This window comes from Lates calcarifer, unplaced genomic scaffold (assembly GCF_001640805.2).
Source record: "Lates calcarifer isolate ASB-BC8 unplaced genomic scaffold, TLL_Latcal_v3 _unitig_4858_quiver_919, whole genome shotgun sequence".
Lineage (NCBI taxonomy): Eukaryota > Metazoa > Chordata > Actinopteri > Centropomidae > Lates > Lates calcarifer.
Genome location: NW_026117152.1, coordinates 10278 through 30430, shown reverse-complemented (window position 1 = coordinate 30430; position 20153 = coordinate 10278). Strand labels below are relative to the sequence as shown.

At 37.3% G+C, this 20153-nt stretch overlaps 1 protein-coding gene and 1 long non-coding RNA gene across 2 annotated transcripts; both read right to left on the bottom strand.

The window, feature by feature from the left end:
• Nucleotides 1–96: 96 nt before the first annotated feature.
• Nucleotides 97–3673, bottom strand: LOC127140550 (uncharacterized). Its single transcript, XR_007811042.1, has 3 exons — nucleotides 2053–3673; nucleotides 1809–1870; nucleotides 97–660 (listed from the first exon to the last, which is right to left on the bottom strand). It is a non-coding gene; the product is annotated as an uncharacterized LOC127140550 (long non-coding RNA).
• Nucleotides 3674–4179: 506 nt separating this feature from the next.
• On the bottom strand, nucleotides 4180–14084 carry LOC108902600 (protein FRG1). The gene is made up of 9 exons (XM_018704523.2): nucleotides 13930–14084; nucleotides 13114–13181; nucleotides 11758–11880; nucleotides 9618–9675; nucleotides 9179–9293; nucleotides 7438–7542; nucleotides 7147–7238; nucleotides 5241–5351; nucleotides 4180–4340 (listed from the first exon to the last, which is right to left on the bottom strand). Exons 1-9 carry the CDS (start codon nucleotides 13986–13988, stop codon nucleotides 4304–4306), a joined length of 768 nt encoding a protein of 255 aa, XP_018560039.1. The 5' UTR covers nucleotides 13989–14084; the 3' UTR covers nucleotides 4180–4303.
• Between the last annotated feature and the right edge of the window lie 6069 nt (nucleotides 14085–20153).

Below are 20153 nucleotides of genomic sequence, written 5' to 3'. Positions count from 1 at the left end.
TACTTATAGCTTGCAGTTAAAATGTATAATTGAGGCTAAAAATATTCACTTTCATATACTATCAAACAGACTGGCAAAATATTCAGTGTTCAGAAGTATTTATTTGAGTAAGATAATCCTTTATCAGTCCCACAATGGGGAAATTCAGTGTTGCAACAACAAAAATATAAAACGGCCTTATATATACAAAATATAAAACAAGATAACATACAATAATATATAAAAATTATACACAATATGAACAGTATAACCAGGACTACATACACAGTAATAGATTGGATTTAAGTACTTATATTGCAATTGTCATTACCAAAATGAAAATCTAATCTAACCCACAAACACTGTGTAGAGGTGTATGTGTGTCTGTGGAAAACAAAGGTAGGATGGCTACTTTAAGATAGTTCCTTTGTCTTAAGCTGCATGTCACAGTTTAGTAGGGCATTCAAAAAAAAAAAGAGGTCAGTGTAGTAAGGTGTCAAAACACAAGAAAAAATGTCATAATATAGTAAGGCATTCCTTACATTGTCTTTAGTAAGGAAGAAAAACATCAAAAAATGTCAGAATAGTATGTCATAAAAATATTTTGATTTACTGATCAGTTTCTGTGATTAACAGGTGTTCTTGTCTCTGCAGGAGGAGAAGACGACAGCAGCTGAAGACCTGAAGTGGATGAAAGAAAACAAAAGTGTTATGAAGCTGTTAATTAGATGAAAGACCTCCACCATCTAATTGCTTTAAACAGTTGTTCAAGTGAAAACACTTTGTTTTTCTCTACCATCTATAATGTAGTCATGGGCACATTTTCCAAAGACCTTATTAAACACCTTGGAGAACATTAAACGGCTTATGACAAAACTATTTAATAACTGTATCACAAGCAGTTAAATGATCACAAAGATGCTTCGTAGACATCTTCATCTTTGGAAAATGTGCTCATAACTACATTAACCTTAACTCTAACCATCTCCAGCAAGTGTTTCCTTGTGGTCAAATGTCTGCCATTATCTAGCTGTGATTTGTTAAATGTTGTCTGGAATAGTCTCTTTATAAACTTTTGAGTTGCATTACTCTATTTTGTAACTGAAGTTATACAAATCATTTTACTGCATTTTATTTTAAGAAAAAATGTTATGATTGTCATGTTTTAATTTTTAGACCTGTTTTTATATTTATGGTTTTATACTTTTAAAATGTTTAACACTCATTTCAAAATCATGAAAAAATGAGGAGCTGAAACCACGCCCACTCGGTACAGAGACTGTTAGCATGCTATTCCGTAAATGTTTTAGCCACCGGAGCTTTTTTGTTTTTGTTGATCAAATGGCCTGTCTTCAAGGACTAAATACCAGTAATATGACTGCATAAACAATGCAACTTGTTTCTTGAGTATAATGATGTTATACTGATAATAAACTCACTTTGTGATAACTAGTGTGTTATTATGGCAACAAGTGCATTACTGCCTCACTTTAACCAGTGTATTCTAACATAATGTTTTTTATAGACAAATCTCTGAATTTGCTTTACACAGACTTTAAAGGTTGAACATTTAAAGGTTTAAACCTTATTTATCAAACCTATTAAATGAGGTTTGTTAAATGTTCTCGCCTTATTTTTTAGACCTATTCCTTTATGGTTTGAAATTTATTCTTAATACTTACTTTTTAAAACTAGTTATTAAAGGGGTTTCTATTCTAATCTAAGATTTTCCATTTTCTGTATATATATATATTAGTTTTCCATATTTTTAAAACTTTTTTGCAGCTACATTGTTGAAAAATACTAATTAATAATAAACTAATGCTCACCTTCTGGAAATGTCTTCACGTCTGTCTCTTCTCTCTGTGCTTTAATGGTTGAAGTTTGAATCCTGTGGAGAAAACAAACAAACCTTAATATAAAGATGTGACTTTTAACACATCAAAATAAAAGCAGACTTTCTGAGAATTGAACTTCAAACTGTCAGAAGATAGAAAAGTAAGACACTAATCTACACTAATCAACGTGAAAAGCAAGGAGAAAAAAAAAGGCAAAAATCAAAAGATCGTTTACGTTCACGTTTCTTTCCCTGCTTCCTGTTTTTCGTGTCCGTGGAAGAGCTGCAGAGACGACGGGTTGACAACAACGTCAAAGACAAGAAAAGCAAGAAAAGCTCCTACAAGTGTTGTAGGTCTCTGAAAAATCACAGGTGCACTTCGCTATCTGCTCACAGTGGCTGTGCTGGCAGGGAGAGGGTAGCTCTAGTCCTCTCCTCCGACATCCATATGTAACATTACAGACAACAAACCCTCAACCCCGCATCCGCGTTCAAGTGTGCAGACTTCAGCAGGTGAGGTATAAGGTGGAGCCCAGAGCAGGTGCTGCGCCCACAGGAAGCAGAGATGGAGGTTGTGACAGAAATAATCGTTGACTAATGGGAAAAACAATCTTTAGCTGCAGCCCTAGACTAAATTATGTCACTAGAATGACTTTATTGATCACACAGGAAAAAAAGCAATTTTAAAAATAGCTTTTTATAACTATTTCTAATCTCAGCTCATACACTGTGACCTACTCTTGAGGCTTAGAACTTGTGGAGGAGCACAGAGTTAAAATCTAGTTTTCAAGTTTGTATTTAACACAAAACTAAGCTCAATAAAATCTCAAGGCACCACAGAGAAAGTTCTCATCAATAATATGCACAACATGCGTTCGGCTATGGCCAGATTACAACCGCAAAACTACAAAACACACACAAAACGACGCAAAAACCCAGAAAAACTGAGTCGCAAAATGATCACTATGAGATGTTCAACTGCCACACTGAAACACAAAATGGCCACAAATATAAACGTTAAATCACCTGGAATAGTCACAAAACTACAGACACAACGCGATGCAAAACAACCACAAAGAAACTGACCATAAATAGATATAAAGATGCTAAAGACGCAAAACAATGCAATACCACCTCAAAGAAACATAAAATGATCACATCGATATGATAATCCGCCATAAACTGGAGCACAAAGTCTGCAAAGTAACTGTAAAGAGATGCAAACTGAGTTGTAAACAGACAAACAGACTACTAAACAGTTATCACCCTCCAAAACTCATGTCAGGGACGCTTTAGTCACAGAAACACAAACACACTCTTACCCACTCGATAAAAATGACTGAAAATGGAATTTTAAAAATTAGTTACACTGAAATGCTAACGCTAACGCTCTCCGATAACGTTAATGCTAACGCTAGCCGCTAACTACTTGCCTTACCTTCGCGCCGCAGGTGTGTTCAGCGTCCATTCTCACTCGTGTTCGACAAAAACCAGCTCCAGAGTTTTTTTTAGCATCCAGACCTCTTCATTAACGATAAAAAAAAGCAGCTCTAGCGTTTGTTAAAGCATCCAGATCTGATAAGGACGTTTTTCACTTCAGTACTAGCAAACAGAAGCAACGGTTCAAACTTGGCTTAAATCTGTTTTCCGACTCCACCTCTCTGCGCTCCTCCCCAGAGGGCCATGGCCAATCAGGAGACACGTCGCGACCAATGACGACATACGTCAGCTAACATTTGCAGAAAAACGCTGATTGGCCAGGCCATTCCGGTTCGCCTAGCAACAGCCTCTGATTGGTCTTAAAATTCACCGTAAAAACGAAGAGAAGACTTAAATGTGGCGGATAGGCATACGCTATACGCACCACATTCAGATCAGTTGCAACTTTATATTGACATTTTTGTTGAAAGAATTTTGCAGTGATGTGATTCCCAAAGTTATAAATAAATAAAGTTATAATAAATAAATAAATTAATTAAGTAATACAACAAAGTAGTTAGTAGTTTTCTTATTTACAAGCAAACAGTGTACAACTATAAATTACGCCAAACATACTGTATAACTATCAACTCTGTATTGTTCTGCTCATTGTCTTGAACTTTAAAATTCATTGTGCCAAGTAAAAAACTCATGATCTTCAATCCATGAAACAGCTGCTAAGCTATTTTACTAGAGACACAGTAATTCTGTAGAGTTATTAAGTATTTCATCTGGACAGTCAGAGGATGATGAAAAAGCTCACACTTGATCCATAGCAAAATGAAATGATGATTACTTACAATGAATTGGCTAATGGAGATGTATAAATGTCAACACAAAGGTGGCTCCAACTGGCTGCAGAATATAAAAACAATCCAGCAAAATGGATTTGACCATGTAATGTTTATTAAAAATATAAAAAGAAACAGCTACTGTGAGATTAAAAGGCCAAATCTACAAAATGATGACATTTACAAAGACGTGGCAGCAATCTGCAAAGTTGAGTCTTCATTTGCAGTACCTGTCTGCTTTCATTTTGCTTCTCCTGTATTGAAAAAAAACAAAAAAAACAGTATACAATCAATCCATTATTTTATTGTCAATTCAGTGTCTACACCCAAAATCAAATAACTCATAAAATCTCCTGTTAACAAACTGTTACACATTTCCTGAACAATGTGCCTATGAATTTTCAAAATTCAGACAAAAAAATGCAAGAAGCTTCTTGATGGCTGCAAGAAATGTTTCAAGGCCATCACCACTGCCAAAGGCACTGGAAACCTATATAAGTGAAGGGTGCCAATAATTGTGTCTGGGGTTTATATTATGGCTGTATTTTTTATGTCATTATGTGAAAGTATTTGTTGGTGTTGTTAATAAATAGCTTTTGACATTTTCTTAAAATATTCTGGTTGTACAAATTTTGTACATAATTTGCATTAATTTCTGAAGATATTCTGAATTATGTCCTTGAAGTTCAGGTGTGCCAATAATTTTGACCATGACTGTATGAATCAAGGCTGGTCCCACTGCAGTGTGAGCATTAAGCTTTTATGTAAGCCTTTTGTCTGGATCTATACAAATCACTCTTCTATCAATGGAAGCAAATTCAGAAACATGTAATTTACACTTTATATACTCCACACATTGAATTTATGAATAAATTATTTTTACTTTTGTATTTTATATGAGATTTATTTGGATTTTGAACACCAATGAATTAATCTTGAATGCAATCCTCTTAATTGGCTTTGCATTTTATTGTGTGTGAATGTTCTGATAGTCCTTGATGTAATTTAAATTTAGCAGAAATACCTACAGTCTGAATTTAATTACCTCTTCTATAACTTTTCTTTTGAGAGAAAAGAACACTTAAAGGAGAGTGATTATAAGACAAAACTACACAGTGTTTGACACTAAAAATATAAAGAGCTTATTTTCACACCTGTCAAGCAAAGCTTCATGAAACTTCCCATCCATTCTGGCTTTCTTTAATGTGGAAGTAGTGTCCTCATTAACCCTGAGCCGCCGATCTTGAAAGCTTTGAAACTTCTTCCTGTAATTCACATGGCAACATTAATGAGACAATTACAAAAGGTTGTGGAAAGGGAAATGACTCACATTAACACTGACTCACAATTATAGAAATTTTCACAACTTATCCTTTTCTTTAGAGATCTGACATCAAGGCTCAAAGAGGCTAAATCTTAAAAAAAGAGGATAAGATAATGAGCCCAAGTATTGACTAAAGCAGAGTATTTAAATGTTGACAGAGGCAGCCACAGTAGGCTGAATGGCTAAGCCTACTAGCTGCCACAAATCAATACGTACAGTGCTTTGATTTAAATAATCAGCTAAGGCAGGACGTTTTCCCGGTGGAGTCCAATAATTAACGTAGAACATTAAACATAATTTCAGCCTGAATTTCTACATGTATCTACTAAGTGCTACTATTGTTGCATCAAGGTAACACTGGCCTGTGAAAGGCTGTGAGGACATCATCCCCCTTCATGAATATTTTCCCATATAAATGTGATTGGAACAACTTTAAAATGATCTGTTATTTGAATATAAACTATCTTAACACTTCATTTAAATATCTTGCACAGCAGTGCTATAAACCACCAAGAGATCTTTCTTTGATGTGTAGTTTTTCTTTGCTCTGTCTGTTGTTTTATGATTCCCAAGCTGCACTCCATCCTGAAAGGCATTTTAGACGCTAAACACTACATCAAGACACAGGCTCAAGGGCAGCCATTATCAACATGTCAACATGACGAGTCCATTTCCCCAGCATTCATCTAAAAAAAAAAAAAATAAAAAATAGAGAGGGAACACAAACCAAAGCATGCCAAGCAAAAAAAAAAAAAAAAAAAAAAAAAACAGCTTCAGACATATTGCCTAGAACTTAATGGGCCACAGACGGGCCGTATATAAAACACTTGCAGCATCGGAAGCTAAAATGCGGTGTTGCCTGCTTCCTCATCCCTCTCTTAACAGCAGACCATCAATTGCATCTTTAAGGTGCGGGATTGATGGGGCGGTAGCTTAAAGGAATAATATGTGATTTTGCCGTCAAAATCTGGTCGATGCAGATTGACACAATGTGAGGATAATGGAAAGAAAATCACTGTTTTCCCCCTCAATTAGAACAAAGTGCTTATTTCAAAGGATGCTGCAGAGCATACTGCTTAAACTGTAAAATGCCAAAATGTTGTGAAACACAAGTATGTTTACTTGGTTACTTGGTTACATTTTCCCGCTGGTAACCAGGTGAAAGAATAATAGTTGTTCCCCTTGCCTTATTCAGATAATTTGTGGTGAAATTATTCAGCGATTCACAGGAGGGAAAAAGTAAAAATAAGAGATAAGTCTGAAAAATGAAAAATGAAGCTAATGTTGTGTAGGACATTTGTATTCATCTTATGACCCCATTGTGGGAGTCCTGACCCACAGGTTGGGAACCACAGCTGTTGCTAATATTTCATCCACCTCAATATGGAGGTTTCACAAAGATTATTACAGGACTGGTGCACTGGCTTGCACTCTGGTCAAATAAATTAAAACTACCTTTATAACAGCAGCCTGTCCTCCTCCTCACAGTGCCCTAATTTTTAAGTACCTAGGTTAAATAACTTTACTGCGACCCGACTTCAGATAAGTGGCAGAAAATGGATGGATAGACTTCTGATCTTAAATCACTCATTAAATTCAAAAAGGTCTACTGATCTTACAGTTAATTTGAAAGTTATATGCAGAAAATCCAACATGGGTTTCCTTCATTTGTTTTTTGACTGGGCTGCTTGTGTAATAAGTCAGCACTGAAGTTATACACAGTGGAGGTTACGTACACATAATTGATCTCGCAGGACTTCACGTTGCCCCTGTCCTCATCTGCAATGTCATCTTTACGCCTGACCTCTCGTTCTGCACTCGATCTGATCTGTTCATCATTCAGGTAAAAAAAAAAAAAAACAGAGAGAGAAGTTGTGAATTAAATATCAATACCTTGAACCCCCTGAAGTGAGGTCACAAACATTTTTCCCCCTTCCATCTCAAGAGTCAAGTCCTCGCTGAGATCGCATGCTTAAAATGAAAGGATTAACATGCAACCTTGTGGAAGAACGCAATTTACACATCACCTTCACCATCTCGTCATCCCCTGCTGTCTTGCTCTTGGCCACAATGTCCCCACTGTCACTGTAGGAGATGAAACAGCTATTTGCTGCCATGAGAGCCATTTTGCCCTGAGGCAGAACACAGAGAAAACAGAGAAGGCAGTAGATTAGATAGAATTGCAGTGGGATTGGTTGTTGTGACAGGCATGGAAGGTTGCCTGATATTTGATGTAAAAGAGTCTCAAGGTTGTGCCGGGGAAGGTTGTTTATAGGTTCAACAAAGCATCAAGGCGAGGAACGTTCTACAGTGATAAGGTAAATTCATTCTGCATAATGAATTTGTTGTTCATGACTAGAGCTAAGTGTTATCTCTCATGAGCTTAACTCCAATCAGCCATGAGGCGAGGCGTGAAAGGCAGGGGACAGAATAAATAAATTAAATAAATACATAAATAAATAAATATTGATATGCCAAAACTGCAAAAAAATATGTGTACTTATTTTTCTCAAAAACTAATTACTGTTCATGTGGGTATTCATAGAGATATAAATAATTTACAATACAAACACACTTTAATTAGAACTTATGGGCATTTCATTTTTTTACTTTTTTTCTGACATTTATTAGACAAAACAGCATAATAATAATAAAGACAGAATTATTGCCAGATTAAATGATGATCAAAGTAACTGGTAGTTGCAAAACCCAAATCAGCTTTTACAAATGTGTTGTTTTATCTAACCACAACATTTTGTTTCTAATTATTTATGACAAAAAAGCATTTAATGGTCACATCTGAGCAGCTGGAACGGATAACATTTTGATAATTTGGCTTTAAAAATGATTAGATTGATTCATCTGTTATCAAACTAGGTAATTGCTTTCTTTCAGTAAAATCTGACCTATACTATATATAGACACTGCCCTGTACATTGTACAGCTCCTGCATTTACATAATAGCTTTGTGTTTGTGTTTTTTATCTTAATTAAATCACCATCTTTGTTATAATGTAAATTTGTTCTCTGCATTGTGTGTAAGTTTAGTCTTTATTCAGAACCACTGATAACTTAAGTCAAATTTATTAAATTGTCAACATACTCATCAGCCAATCATGTTGATTCTGATTCTGCTTTTAACAAGCACAACTACAAATTAGACTGGACACAGTGCTGAAACATACTTCAGTAACTAAAGTACTTTTTTTAATGACTGTACTTTTTTCAAAACAAATTTAACCAAAATCTCTCTTAAGACTAACAAAGCCACACAGTGAAGGGCTACACTCAAGTGGAAACACAATTCCACAGGGTCTATTAAGCTATTAGTTGGCAGCCACTGTAATCATGCAGACAATTAAAACAAAACTGTAAAACAGCCATTATTTTTGTTGCTTTAATCAACATGCCTTCAGGATTTAGTGTGGTTAACATCCCATCCCATCTCCAGTGAAGTCCATTAAACGCATCACACATTTAAATCAGCCTGGGGAAATAATTACATGAGACTGGAAAGGTTTTGGGATTGGCTACAGCACAAGTCACAGGACTAGGATGGGACAGGAAGAAATAAATAACACCCAGGTACGATGGAGAAAAGATTCACTTCAGTGTTGGCCATAGTCTGAGAGGCCCCTCTGCTTGATTTTAAGTAGATAGATAGATAGATAAGAACTTTATTGATCCTTTGGGGAGGTTTCCTTCAGGAAATTCAAGTGGTAACTTACATAGATTAGCAGAGTCAAATTTAGAAGAGGATTTACTCACATCTTGAAAGACTGGTTCCCATTGTTCCCTGGAGCCAATGGCATCAGAACGTCCCACCACCAAACCCTCAGAGTTGATACCGAGGTACTTTCCATATCCAGACTTCAAGGCTACACTGCAACAGCCAAAAATCACAAAATGAAATGGCACTGGCTTTAATGCTTCAGAAGGAGACCACATAAGGAAGGCTAATCTAATGGTCAGCACATGACTCAATGTTTTTCTTCATGACAACTAGCACCTGAAACTAACACATAGGAAAAAGCTCTACAACAGGCAGCAAGGAGAGGTTGCCCATGGAAGTGTAAATTACTTTGGTGCATCTAAACCATATAAAAGAGATCCTTCATATAAAATGCTGAAGTGGGGTTATAAATCTGTGGGTGAGAGATTATCTATGGATGGAAATACTATGTGCAGTTTGTCTTTGTGTACTCACCGTGAGTCTGAGACCTTGATGGCAGTAAACTGCTCTGGAGGGTCTGGTCCTTCATCATCTGAAACATATAAAACAATCTTTACCTCTTAAACATTTTATGGTTGTTAGTATTGCTTGTCAAACACAGTGTCATTTTGTTTCCTTTATTTTTGATCATTTTTTGATTTGTTTTTAATTTGTTTTATCCCATATTGTTGATTTCAGACTTATGTAATTCTGTTCTCACTAGACACCTCTGTATGAATAATCATTGAATTAATAAATAATTAGGCTTCTGTCTACCAGTTAAAATTATTCAGCAAGCCAACAGCTAAGTTAAAATATTCTATGATGCTCTGACTTGTAACCAAATTCTGGACACTGATCTTTCAGTTCGGACAGAAAAAGCTTTTGCCACACAAAGAGGAGAATGTAGTGTTTAATTAATAACTGTGTAACAATCATGTATCATTATAAAAATGTGCATAATTTCTTCTCACAGCAAGGTTATCCTTAAGACCCGTTTCATGTTTCACTTATGCATTCTTGTAATTAATAATGCAAACCCTCTAGCTATGCAGTGCTGTGCTGATCTGTGTGCAGTTCACAAGCACTTAAATATTTGGAATATGATCCCGAAAGAGCTGTTGTGTTGCATTTAAATTCTTTATCTTATGCTGAGGTCTCTTGTGCTCCTTTATGATTTCATAAACCTGCCTGTGTTTAGGGCCCTTCCTGACCTTTACGATAAATCAAAATTTTGTGCAATTTGTAGTGTGTCACACAGGCATCTGGTCAAAGAAGAACAGAGTATGTGAGCCATTAACGAGGGAAGCATTAATAAAGCAGAGGTAAAATGTGACATAAGCGGCTTTTTCAATGGGCTGATTATCCGTTGGAATATGTCAGACTGTGACCTCTGAGTTGGCTAAGAGAACATCAGCATGTTCTCTCTGACCTGCAGGTGAATGTGAACATTTCTGCAGCTTTCTAAAAGGCTGTATCATCCACAGTGTGCCGTCGGTGCAGAAAATCCAGCAAAGAGGGGAAAATCTCTAATCTCTCTTTCTATACTGCTAGCTTGCGTCCTCTTTCATCTCCTGGAAATGAGCTTATGTGCATGCAGAGGATGAGGACCCACTAAGGGAATTGGGATGTTTCAATCTCAAACCATTTTCACTGATTCTCACAAAACGTGGGCTGAATTAATTGTTAGTAATGTCTCTCTCCGGGCAGACTGTGGCAAGGAGCACCACTCCCTCAGAAGTGCCTGAAGGCAGAAGTGAGTGAAGACTCAGAGTGAGCTCCGTCCTTCCCCTCAACTCAACCCCAGCTTTTGCAGCCTGGTGTCTGGATTTACTACTTAAATACTTACTGCTTTGTGGACTGAAGGCAAAACCCCCCTTCATCCACCAACGCCTGGAGCCTACAGTAAATGCAACCTCAAAATTGAGTTTTAGGTTCTTCAAGTTTGTACAACAGTTTGAAAACAGCTGTTGAATTTTCATAATAATTTAAAATGCAGATAAAAAACACACACAAGTTGCAAGCTGTGCAAAAGATGCCCCTGAGACAGTCTAGCGTGTCCAGCAATGTACACTGGGATGTATGACCAAGTGACTAGAATAGTTTACCAGAACATCTGGTATGTATTAGAAGTCCCCAAGTCCCATTGAGAAACACCACCAAAAGTAGTCTTGGGGTCACAGCCCCTGATCTTATGGTTGTATTACTACTGGGACCAGTTATACATATATGTGTGTGTGTGTTCACAGAGGCTGAAGGATTAGGATCTAGGATCTGTATGGAATCGTAAATTGAACAAAAGATTTTTCAAAAATGGTAACAAAGCATGGACATCGTCATACGATTTAGCTGTATGGTAATGTAAAATAACATTGAATTATTGTTCAGGTGATAAATTATTAAACCACAACAAAAGGACATTACTTTGAACATTAGTAAAAAGAACTGTCCTTCAATACAGCTCAGAAACACATATTTCACCATTGAAAAGTGATTATACCATATGTTGAGTCAGATATCTCCCCTCAACACAGAAATGTTCTACTGTGTTGATAAAGAGTGATTATATGGAGTAAAAGCCACAAGGGCAGTATGAAGGAGCTGAATTCCAAGTCACCTCAGCGTGTTTGCTTACCTTTGTGTGGTGCACCGAGAGTGAAGAGTCCAGTGTCCAGGGCATGGATGTATGAGTTGTTCTGCATCTCTATGGCAACTGTTCCAGTAATTTCCCCAAAGCCACTGATGGACCACCACCCACCTGGTGAGTAGAAAGACCCATGTCAACAGGTGTAATAACAGAGGGCATCACTGTGTGCTTTAAAGCCACAGTAACATTAAGATGCAATCTCCACTCAGAGGACAATTTTAGAGTAAGGTGTACTGATATAAAACATGTGCTATGTGTTTAGGGTTAGCATTAACAAAAATCTTGACTTAGAAACCTGCTCAGCTGATACCATGTTTACCTCAGTGCCACTGTATTTCAGGGTAGCAGATTACTTGTAGCTGGTGCTTCTAAACTCAGTGACAAACCATATGACCAAAAACTGTAATACAAAATTAGCACTATATGTTTGTTTTAGATGTAACAGAAAGTTGCTGCATCACTTTGTATCAATCAAAATGTAATTTATCTCTTCAAAAGGTGCAATCTGTGATCCAAACGTAGACACAGGAGTTGCCCTGCAGCCAAAACATCAAAACACTAAAATGGAATATGCTTTCACTGTCAAATTGATTAAGACGTCATACTAAAGATTTGTTCCAAATCACAACATATCTGTAATATCAGTTGGATATATATATACATATATGGATATATAATGGTGGTGCAGTGATTAGCACTGCTGCCTCACAGAAAGAAGGTTCAGTGTTTGTGCCCCGGTCCGAGCCCGGGTGTGTGGAGTTTGCATGCTTTCTCTGTGCCTGCGTGGGTTCTCTCTGGGTACTCTGGGTTCCTCCCACAGTCCGAAGACATGCATGTTAGGTTAACCTGTGACTCTAAATTGCCCGTAGGTGTGAATGTGAGTGTGAATGGTTATTTGTCTGTATATGTTGGCCATGCAATGGACTGGCGATCCATACAGGGTGTACCCCGCCTCTTGCACAATGTCAGCTGGGATAGGCTCCAGCCCCCCCGTGACCCTTAACGGATAAGTGGTATAGATAAGGGATGGATGGATAGGAAATGCTGGTTCTTTATCAATAGTCAATAATTTTTTTAACACTTTTGTGGTCAAAATGTCAATACCTTTTGTGAACAATGCTTAAGGAATTTTTTTGCAAATCTCTCACTAATTTTCAGCTATTATATTTGCAACAACAGCATACCTCACAATCCTCTTTATAAAAAAAAAAAAAGGACACTTTGCTCCCTCGTCCCTGACTATCTCAGCCAATTACATGCCAGTAAAAAATTCTCAGTTTAATGTTGATGGCAGATACCTTTAGTTTTTAGTTTTTACAAAACAGAAATACAGTAGATACATACCAACTATATCAGGTTTTTCTTCCTCATCTGATGCCTTTCTCTTCTTATCTTTGTGCTTCTTCTTTTTCCTGTGAAAGAAATGAAAAATGATTATGTCAAATAAAAAAGAATTTAATATGACTCAACATGGCCAAATGTTTACTTACGAAGGGAGACCTAAAAACAAAAATTTAGATTCTCACGCAGTAAAGGAAATTTCTGGAATAGTAAATGCATCTACAAGGCTATACAATCACTGAGTTATCCGCTATCATTTAGTTTCCAATATGAATGAAATCTCTAGGATGCTACAGAGCCTTCAAAAAGCAACAACTCTGGTGTTCTTACATCATCTTTGTCATGAAATGTAAGTCTTGAGCGAATGAAACCATGCTGATTTATTTGCTGTTGTTTGAGTGTCAGGTTGGGAGTGGTTTCATAATGTGGAGGTTGATGTTTGTGCTGCTGTTGGAGCTACTTCGAGACAGAAATAATCTTTTTTTCTCCACAACTGAGCAATGGGTGATATTATAGCTGTTAGCATTAGCAGCCGAGAAAGGTGTTAATGCGCTACCTTGTCTCAGACAACCGCTGGACAGTCAAATAAAAATCTCTTAACAATTACTGTACTAATAGTTGATTATAAGTTAAAAGGCCTAATCGCTAAATTAAAAATAGACATAGATGGGCTGTAAAGAAGTGTTCACCGCAACGTCCTCATTTTAGCCTGTGCTACTATCGCTTAAGCTAGCACAGGCTGCAGAGATCCACAAAGTTAGCCGTTAATGATTCTGTAGACGATAGCAATGAGTGCTGCTAAGTAAAATAAGAACTTACCCTTTGTTAAGACCTTTCAAAACCAATTTGGTTGATTTAACATGGGAATATTCCGCCATTTCTTCACCGAATCTAGTGCCTAACACAGCAAGTAAACACTGACACCACAAGTACGGTGGCTGGGGAAGTACAAAATGTTTATATTCGCCCTGAACAACCATACAGTGCCCTTTCATTGATTCTCTGTAATCCGCTCGCTTCACAAACCTGTAGTCTATGCGAATCACCAGCCTTTATTACCAGCCTACAATATATTTCTTACATCATTTAGATTCTAACACAATTTGTGTTATTGATATGATAATAATAATAATAATAATAATAATAATAATAATAATAATAATAATAATAATAACAACAACAATAATAATAACAATAATAATAATAATAATAATAATAAACAATTTCCATACTACACAGTTGATTTAACTTATAGAGAATAATCACCACTGTCATCAAACGTCATCTGCATTACACTAAACACATTTAGTCCTTCCTTCATATGTCAGATTTGATCATAGCACATCATAAATCATATGAGACACTCCCTTCTGTATCTTAGGCTCCAGGTCAAGGTCTGAAGAAGTGACATTTGTCTCTTCTTGCTTATTCCCACACACACGCGCGCGCACACACACACACACACACACACACACAATAGAAATGTTAAAGTTCTCCAAGTCAAACCCCTGAGACCCTTTCCTCAAATACAAAAATAGTCCCCCCAATCAACTGGTAAAGTAGGCAGGAGGGGGTGACCTCAAATGTTGTCCTCATATAACTCTTTATGCTAATGTTGCTTCATTAGACAGAAATGGCCCAATCAGGAGCCTGTGACAGGAGGTAATAAATCATTTGTGGACACTGTCAAGAAGTAAAATAAATTAGACAGTGGCCTGTGTTATCTGCTCACTGCAGTAAAACTCAGCTAGTAAGAACTCTATCATCCACCAGAAAAAGAGTCCAGTCTGGATAAAAACTGATGAAGGCTGCCCAAAACCAGGCAGACTCACCAATAATAACCCCAGCACAAAGTATGTCTTAACTGATGCAGGAGAGAAACTACAGTAATACCTCAGTGAGAGTCCCGGTGTTGCTGTGCTTGAAGAAAAAAAGTTTGAGTCAGAGTGTGGAAGATTAATCTGGTCAGAAAAGTCCGGGAAGCTTTAAAGAAGTTAGCCAGTGGGGTTTTGAGAAGTCATGAATCAACATTTTTCTACTGAAGTGTACTTGTACTCCCTCTGTCATTTCTCAAATTCTGTGATGCTTTGACAGCAATCCCTGTTGTTGATGGGATTAAACAGTCATAACTTGTACTGAGAGAGCTGAGTGGTTAAGCCCATAAGTACTTAAAGAGAGCTGAAGGAAGACAGTGTCAAGCAAAGTGGTAACACAGACAGTACCTGATACTTCAGGCCCTCAGTATAAAAGTAACAGCAAAAAGGACATGCTGTAGCAGCACCCCACCCCAGACTATACAGATACTGCTTTCTAATGCAGAACCTTTATAACTGATAGTACAATTAATTGTTGATAAATTATTTACATCTACATCTCTATGTCACTGACATTAGCCACATTAGCCTTTTTAATGTTCACTCTAATCCAATCATATCAGAGTTGTATTGTGTTCCTGATAATGCAAACCAATCATTTCCTACTGTTGCAAGTTCACTTTGGATTTAGCTGGTGTGGCTTTTACAATGAAGCAGGAGCAGGAAACACAATGTAAAGGTTGACACCAACAAAATGCCATCCCATAGCACTGAATGCTTCAAGCCATCAATTTAACAAAGATCCAAGGCAGGGATCTTATTGTTTAGGTATTAAAGGCTAAATAAATGTGACATCCTGAATTAGTTTCCAAGCAAAATTACATCTCAGAAAAGTAATATTTTGGCAAAAAATGAAAAACAGCCATTACTTATACCCCCCTCTCATATTTTTTATCACCTCACAGATACACCACAACATCAGCAGTAATACTTTGCCATCACAAAGAAAAGCTTGATGGAGTGACTGAAAATCCTCGTCACAACATGTAGGATGATACAGGTTCTGCAACAATACGACACCCAATCACAGTCTAACTGTTAGATCTGTCATCTGGTGAAGGATGAGTTAATTCAGGAACACTCCTATGTCCTTTGTGTCTTTCATGTCCTTGTTAAAGTGCCTTTTGTCTAACAAGTCTGCCTGCTCCATTAGCTGCCTTTCAGCTGTGAAAAAGCACATTTATCATCCTTATAGACACACTGTACAAAACCCACAACATAGCTGACAAGGAATTAACTCCTTCCTACTGAGGTGAAATCTTCTTCTTGTTTGTTTTCATTCCCAAATCTGCACATAAAAATAATAATAATAATGATAAAGGGTGAGGTTGCTAAAACAGACATATTTGCCAAGGATCTCTTACATTTCATTTGTAATGAACTGTGACCAAAACATTTACTGAACAGGACATTTTAGGTTGAGAAAAGTAACTGGTGCTTAACTGGTTCTGTCTGGTGGTTAAAATGTGTGAAGGTGACACTGTTTCAGAATTACTATAAACAATTTTCCTTTTACTCTTCATTAAATATATTGCGAATGCCAGTATCGTTTTATTTTATTTTATTTTTTTTAAAGCCAGTATCGGCTGATTTATTGGTCAGGCTCTAATTTCCAATGACTTTGGTAATCCCTGTCTTTTAATCTCACACCAGCAGGTAAAGGTTTCAAGTATTTATGGTTCCTAGACAGTGTCTCTCAAAGACTTTGGTGGCTACCTGACTTTTCCTCTTGTGTTACAATGAAATTTGGTACACACATTCATGTGCTTCAAGAGAAAAGTTGTATTTCTCCACTGCCTCAGCTATGCTTTGTGTTTAGTGGTAATTAAAAAGATTTTGTGCCACACTTGAGCATGTTAACACTGTCGATCTGAGCATGTTAGCATGTTGAAGTTAGTATTTTCCATATATAGTCTTACATAGCCAATGTTAAGACATATGCATAAAACAAACAATTATGCATAAAACAGCATATACACACACATAGGAATATTTGGTGTCAGGTGACTTCATATATTCAAACACAGAAAGACACAATGGGTAGTTTGAATTGGCCAGAGCACAATATTATTTTCGGAAATGTAACATTAAATATCTCCTATGTCGTTATTTTGTACAAGCTAATGACGTGTCTGATTTCAACACCCTTCTTTTGCCCTTTCTAATTACTTCTCTCGTAGACTTGTTTGTTGCACCCTCTCTCTTCCTGTCTCTCCTTCAGCTGGTTTTCTATTTTCATCCCTCTCCAAAAAACTTTTACCTATTAAGTCACTTCTGTCACCCCACTCCTCACCTCACCCCTGTCACCCCCACAGCCCCTGACCCCCCTCCTGTCTTACATCTGTCACATATAATCCTCCTCTGGGGATTTAGGTGATAGAAGGTTAAGTTGCTGACAGTGTGGAGCAGGTGTTTTTATAAGTGGCAGCGTGCTGTTACATTGCACTATGGCTGCACTCTCACTTTGTCAATGTCACCGCTCCTTCACGATGTGTTTCCTCGGCTTTCGTGGCGTGTGTTTGTACAGTCTGCTGGAGTTTTATGATGTGGACGACATCTGAGAGAGGGAGACAGATGAAGATGGATCAAGTAGCTCCATGCCCTCGGGCTTCCTAGTTAAAAATGGTGTAATGATGTAATTTCCTGACAGTGCCACTGGGGAGGACACTGAGATGTTGGACAGGTGGAGAATTTAAATGAATGGCCTATTTAAGCCACTTAGTCTTTGTAATGTGTGGTTATTTGCACTCTATATTTCACTAAATTGATGACAATATTTAGGTAAGATGTGAAATAAATCACAGTACATAAAGGTCTGTGAAAGAGCTTAATGAATAACAGTTAATTAATCATATTTATCATCCCTTAATGGCAGGTTTTTAATAATATCATGAAGGTTTCAGCAATGAATTCAGACTTCACTTGACAAAAATGACCTTGTCAAGTGATAATTTGGTGATGGAATATTACATCTCGGCTTGTGATTGAACGCAGAGAGAAGAGAAAGGCTCTTTGGAAAAGAAAGTGCCTAACATGCATATTTACCCCTGTATTATTAAATGACGGGCACAAAAACATTTATTAACAAAAGACACACAATTAAAAAGATTAACTTGAGAAGTGCAAGGAGAGCTATTTATCCTCAGATGAATAGAGTGCCTGCCTTAATACCTTTCATGGTGGACTGGACTGCAGTATTACTTGACTTCATGGAGCTCTGGGTCTGGAAATTGACTACAGTCTACAGTCATTTAGAGGTCTTATGGCAATTTCGCTGCAGGTTATGGAAGAGAGGAGTTCAGAGAATGGATAAACACCTGTGACATTTCCTTTCAGCTCTGTGTTCAAGGTAACAGTCTCCACTCTACCCTTTCCTCTACTCTCCTCTTGCTAGATTTTTAATGCTTCCTCTCAGTGCTAAATCTCTCTGTACTGAATCTTACATCACTAACATTCCACATTTTGCTTTTGACACACGGCTTAATTCAAAATGTAGATATTACATTCCTGGTATGATTGAATCACAGTTGACTGATATCTCATAACAAAATGTGATGTGAATCCACTTACATTTCCTCAGCATAAATAGACTAAATATTGCACTGTATAATAAATAAAGTAGAGTGTAATCAGAGTGTGTTAAAATTGGAAACACGTACTGTGGTGTGCCCTCTGCGAAGATGAAATTGCACAAAAACATAAACCATCATGCTATCACTGACCTCTTTCAAACATATGTTACTCATCAAGGTTATAGAGGAAATAAAAGATGTTGAAAACTTTTACAGCCTCTTACGGCCTGCTGCCCTTGAGGACTGTGTTCAGTGCCAGGTTTTATAAAAAGTACACTGGCTTCTGTCTAATTATAAACTCGCTGAAACCAGTTATTTTGTGAGCCACTGAAACTAAATTTTTTTTCAGTGAAGATTTTTTTTACGACTAGATATAGCATTGCAGGATTGTTGCAAGCATGTATTTTTCTGAGTTTAAAATGATGACCTGTATACATCTCCCTCTCTCTCTCTTGCTCTTTCTCTCTGTCCCATTGACAAGGGCTGTGGTATTTGCTCTGAGTGGTTAGCGCCTGTGGCTCTGCTCTGTTGGCTTACGCAGACTTGTTCTTGCTTCAGAGCATCCAAAATCCCTGCTTTCGCTCCTTCTGTCAACTCCACTCCCACCCTCCTCTCCTGTCTCTTCACTCTGTGCAACAGTCTTTTCAACCCCATCTTCACAGACCTTGAGATTGCCTTCTATCAGTTGAATGTTAAAAGAGACTAATTTATTATCCAGCCCGGGTCCCTCTGCAGCAGGGCCGAGGGAAGCGGTCGGGCTGCAAGAATGACTCATCGAGTCTTGCAGTTCTGCACACTGTCACTGGGTGGCAGTATTCACACACGGCTCTGTGCATGAAACATGAGCCACCTAGAACCCAGCATGACATGTTCCCCACTGATCACAATTTGCCAATGTGAATTTTCAGGCAGCATCCTATAATGAATCAAGATTAGATTTTTGAGTCATGCATTTATGTATGATTCAGAACAGAGCAGACATTCAGTGAGATTTTATTTTGCCTTGAGAACATGGTTCTTTCCACTAAGAGTCAACAAGAAGTGGATCTAATCCAAAAGAATATTCTAAAATGGCATTTATTCATTTTTAGATGGTGTGGAGTAGAATATGCTTCTAATTTTCTTTATTAACAGATTCTAAGAATCATTTACTGCTATCTTAAGTAGTGATATTGATGGTGTAGCACACAAGAGTTTAGCTGAGTGGTAGCAAACAAACAGCCTTATTTTCACACTCCATGGGTGGTGTGTTCTCTCCCCCTAATTATTCCACTGTTCTTCATAAACTAATTACACCCTTTTCTGTTTTGACTTAAATTTAACTGAGGGTTTTGTTGCACTTGAACATAACATAAATGCTGTTTCACATCAAACATTTCACCTCCAGTACCTAACCCCTCTGATGGTCTCCTCTGTCATCCGCCACTTTGCTCGTTGTGGCTGTGCAGCATCAAGTCAAAAAGCCTCTCAGAATGTGAGGGGAGTGGCTGAATAATTCACAGTCTTGTGTATTTTTAAACTCATCCTTGCATTTATAATGCAGAGAAATTTGAATCTTATGACACTGACACGCTGTTAATCTTTTAGTGTCTGCACA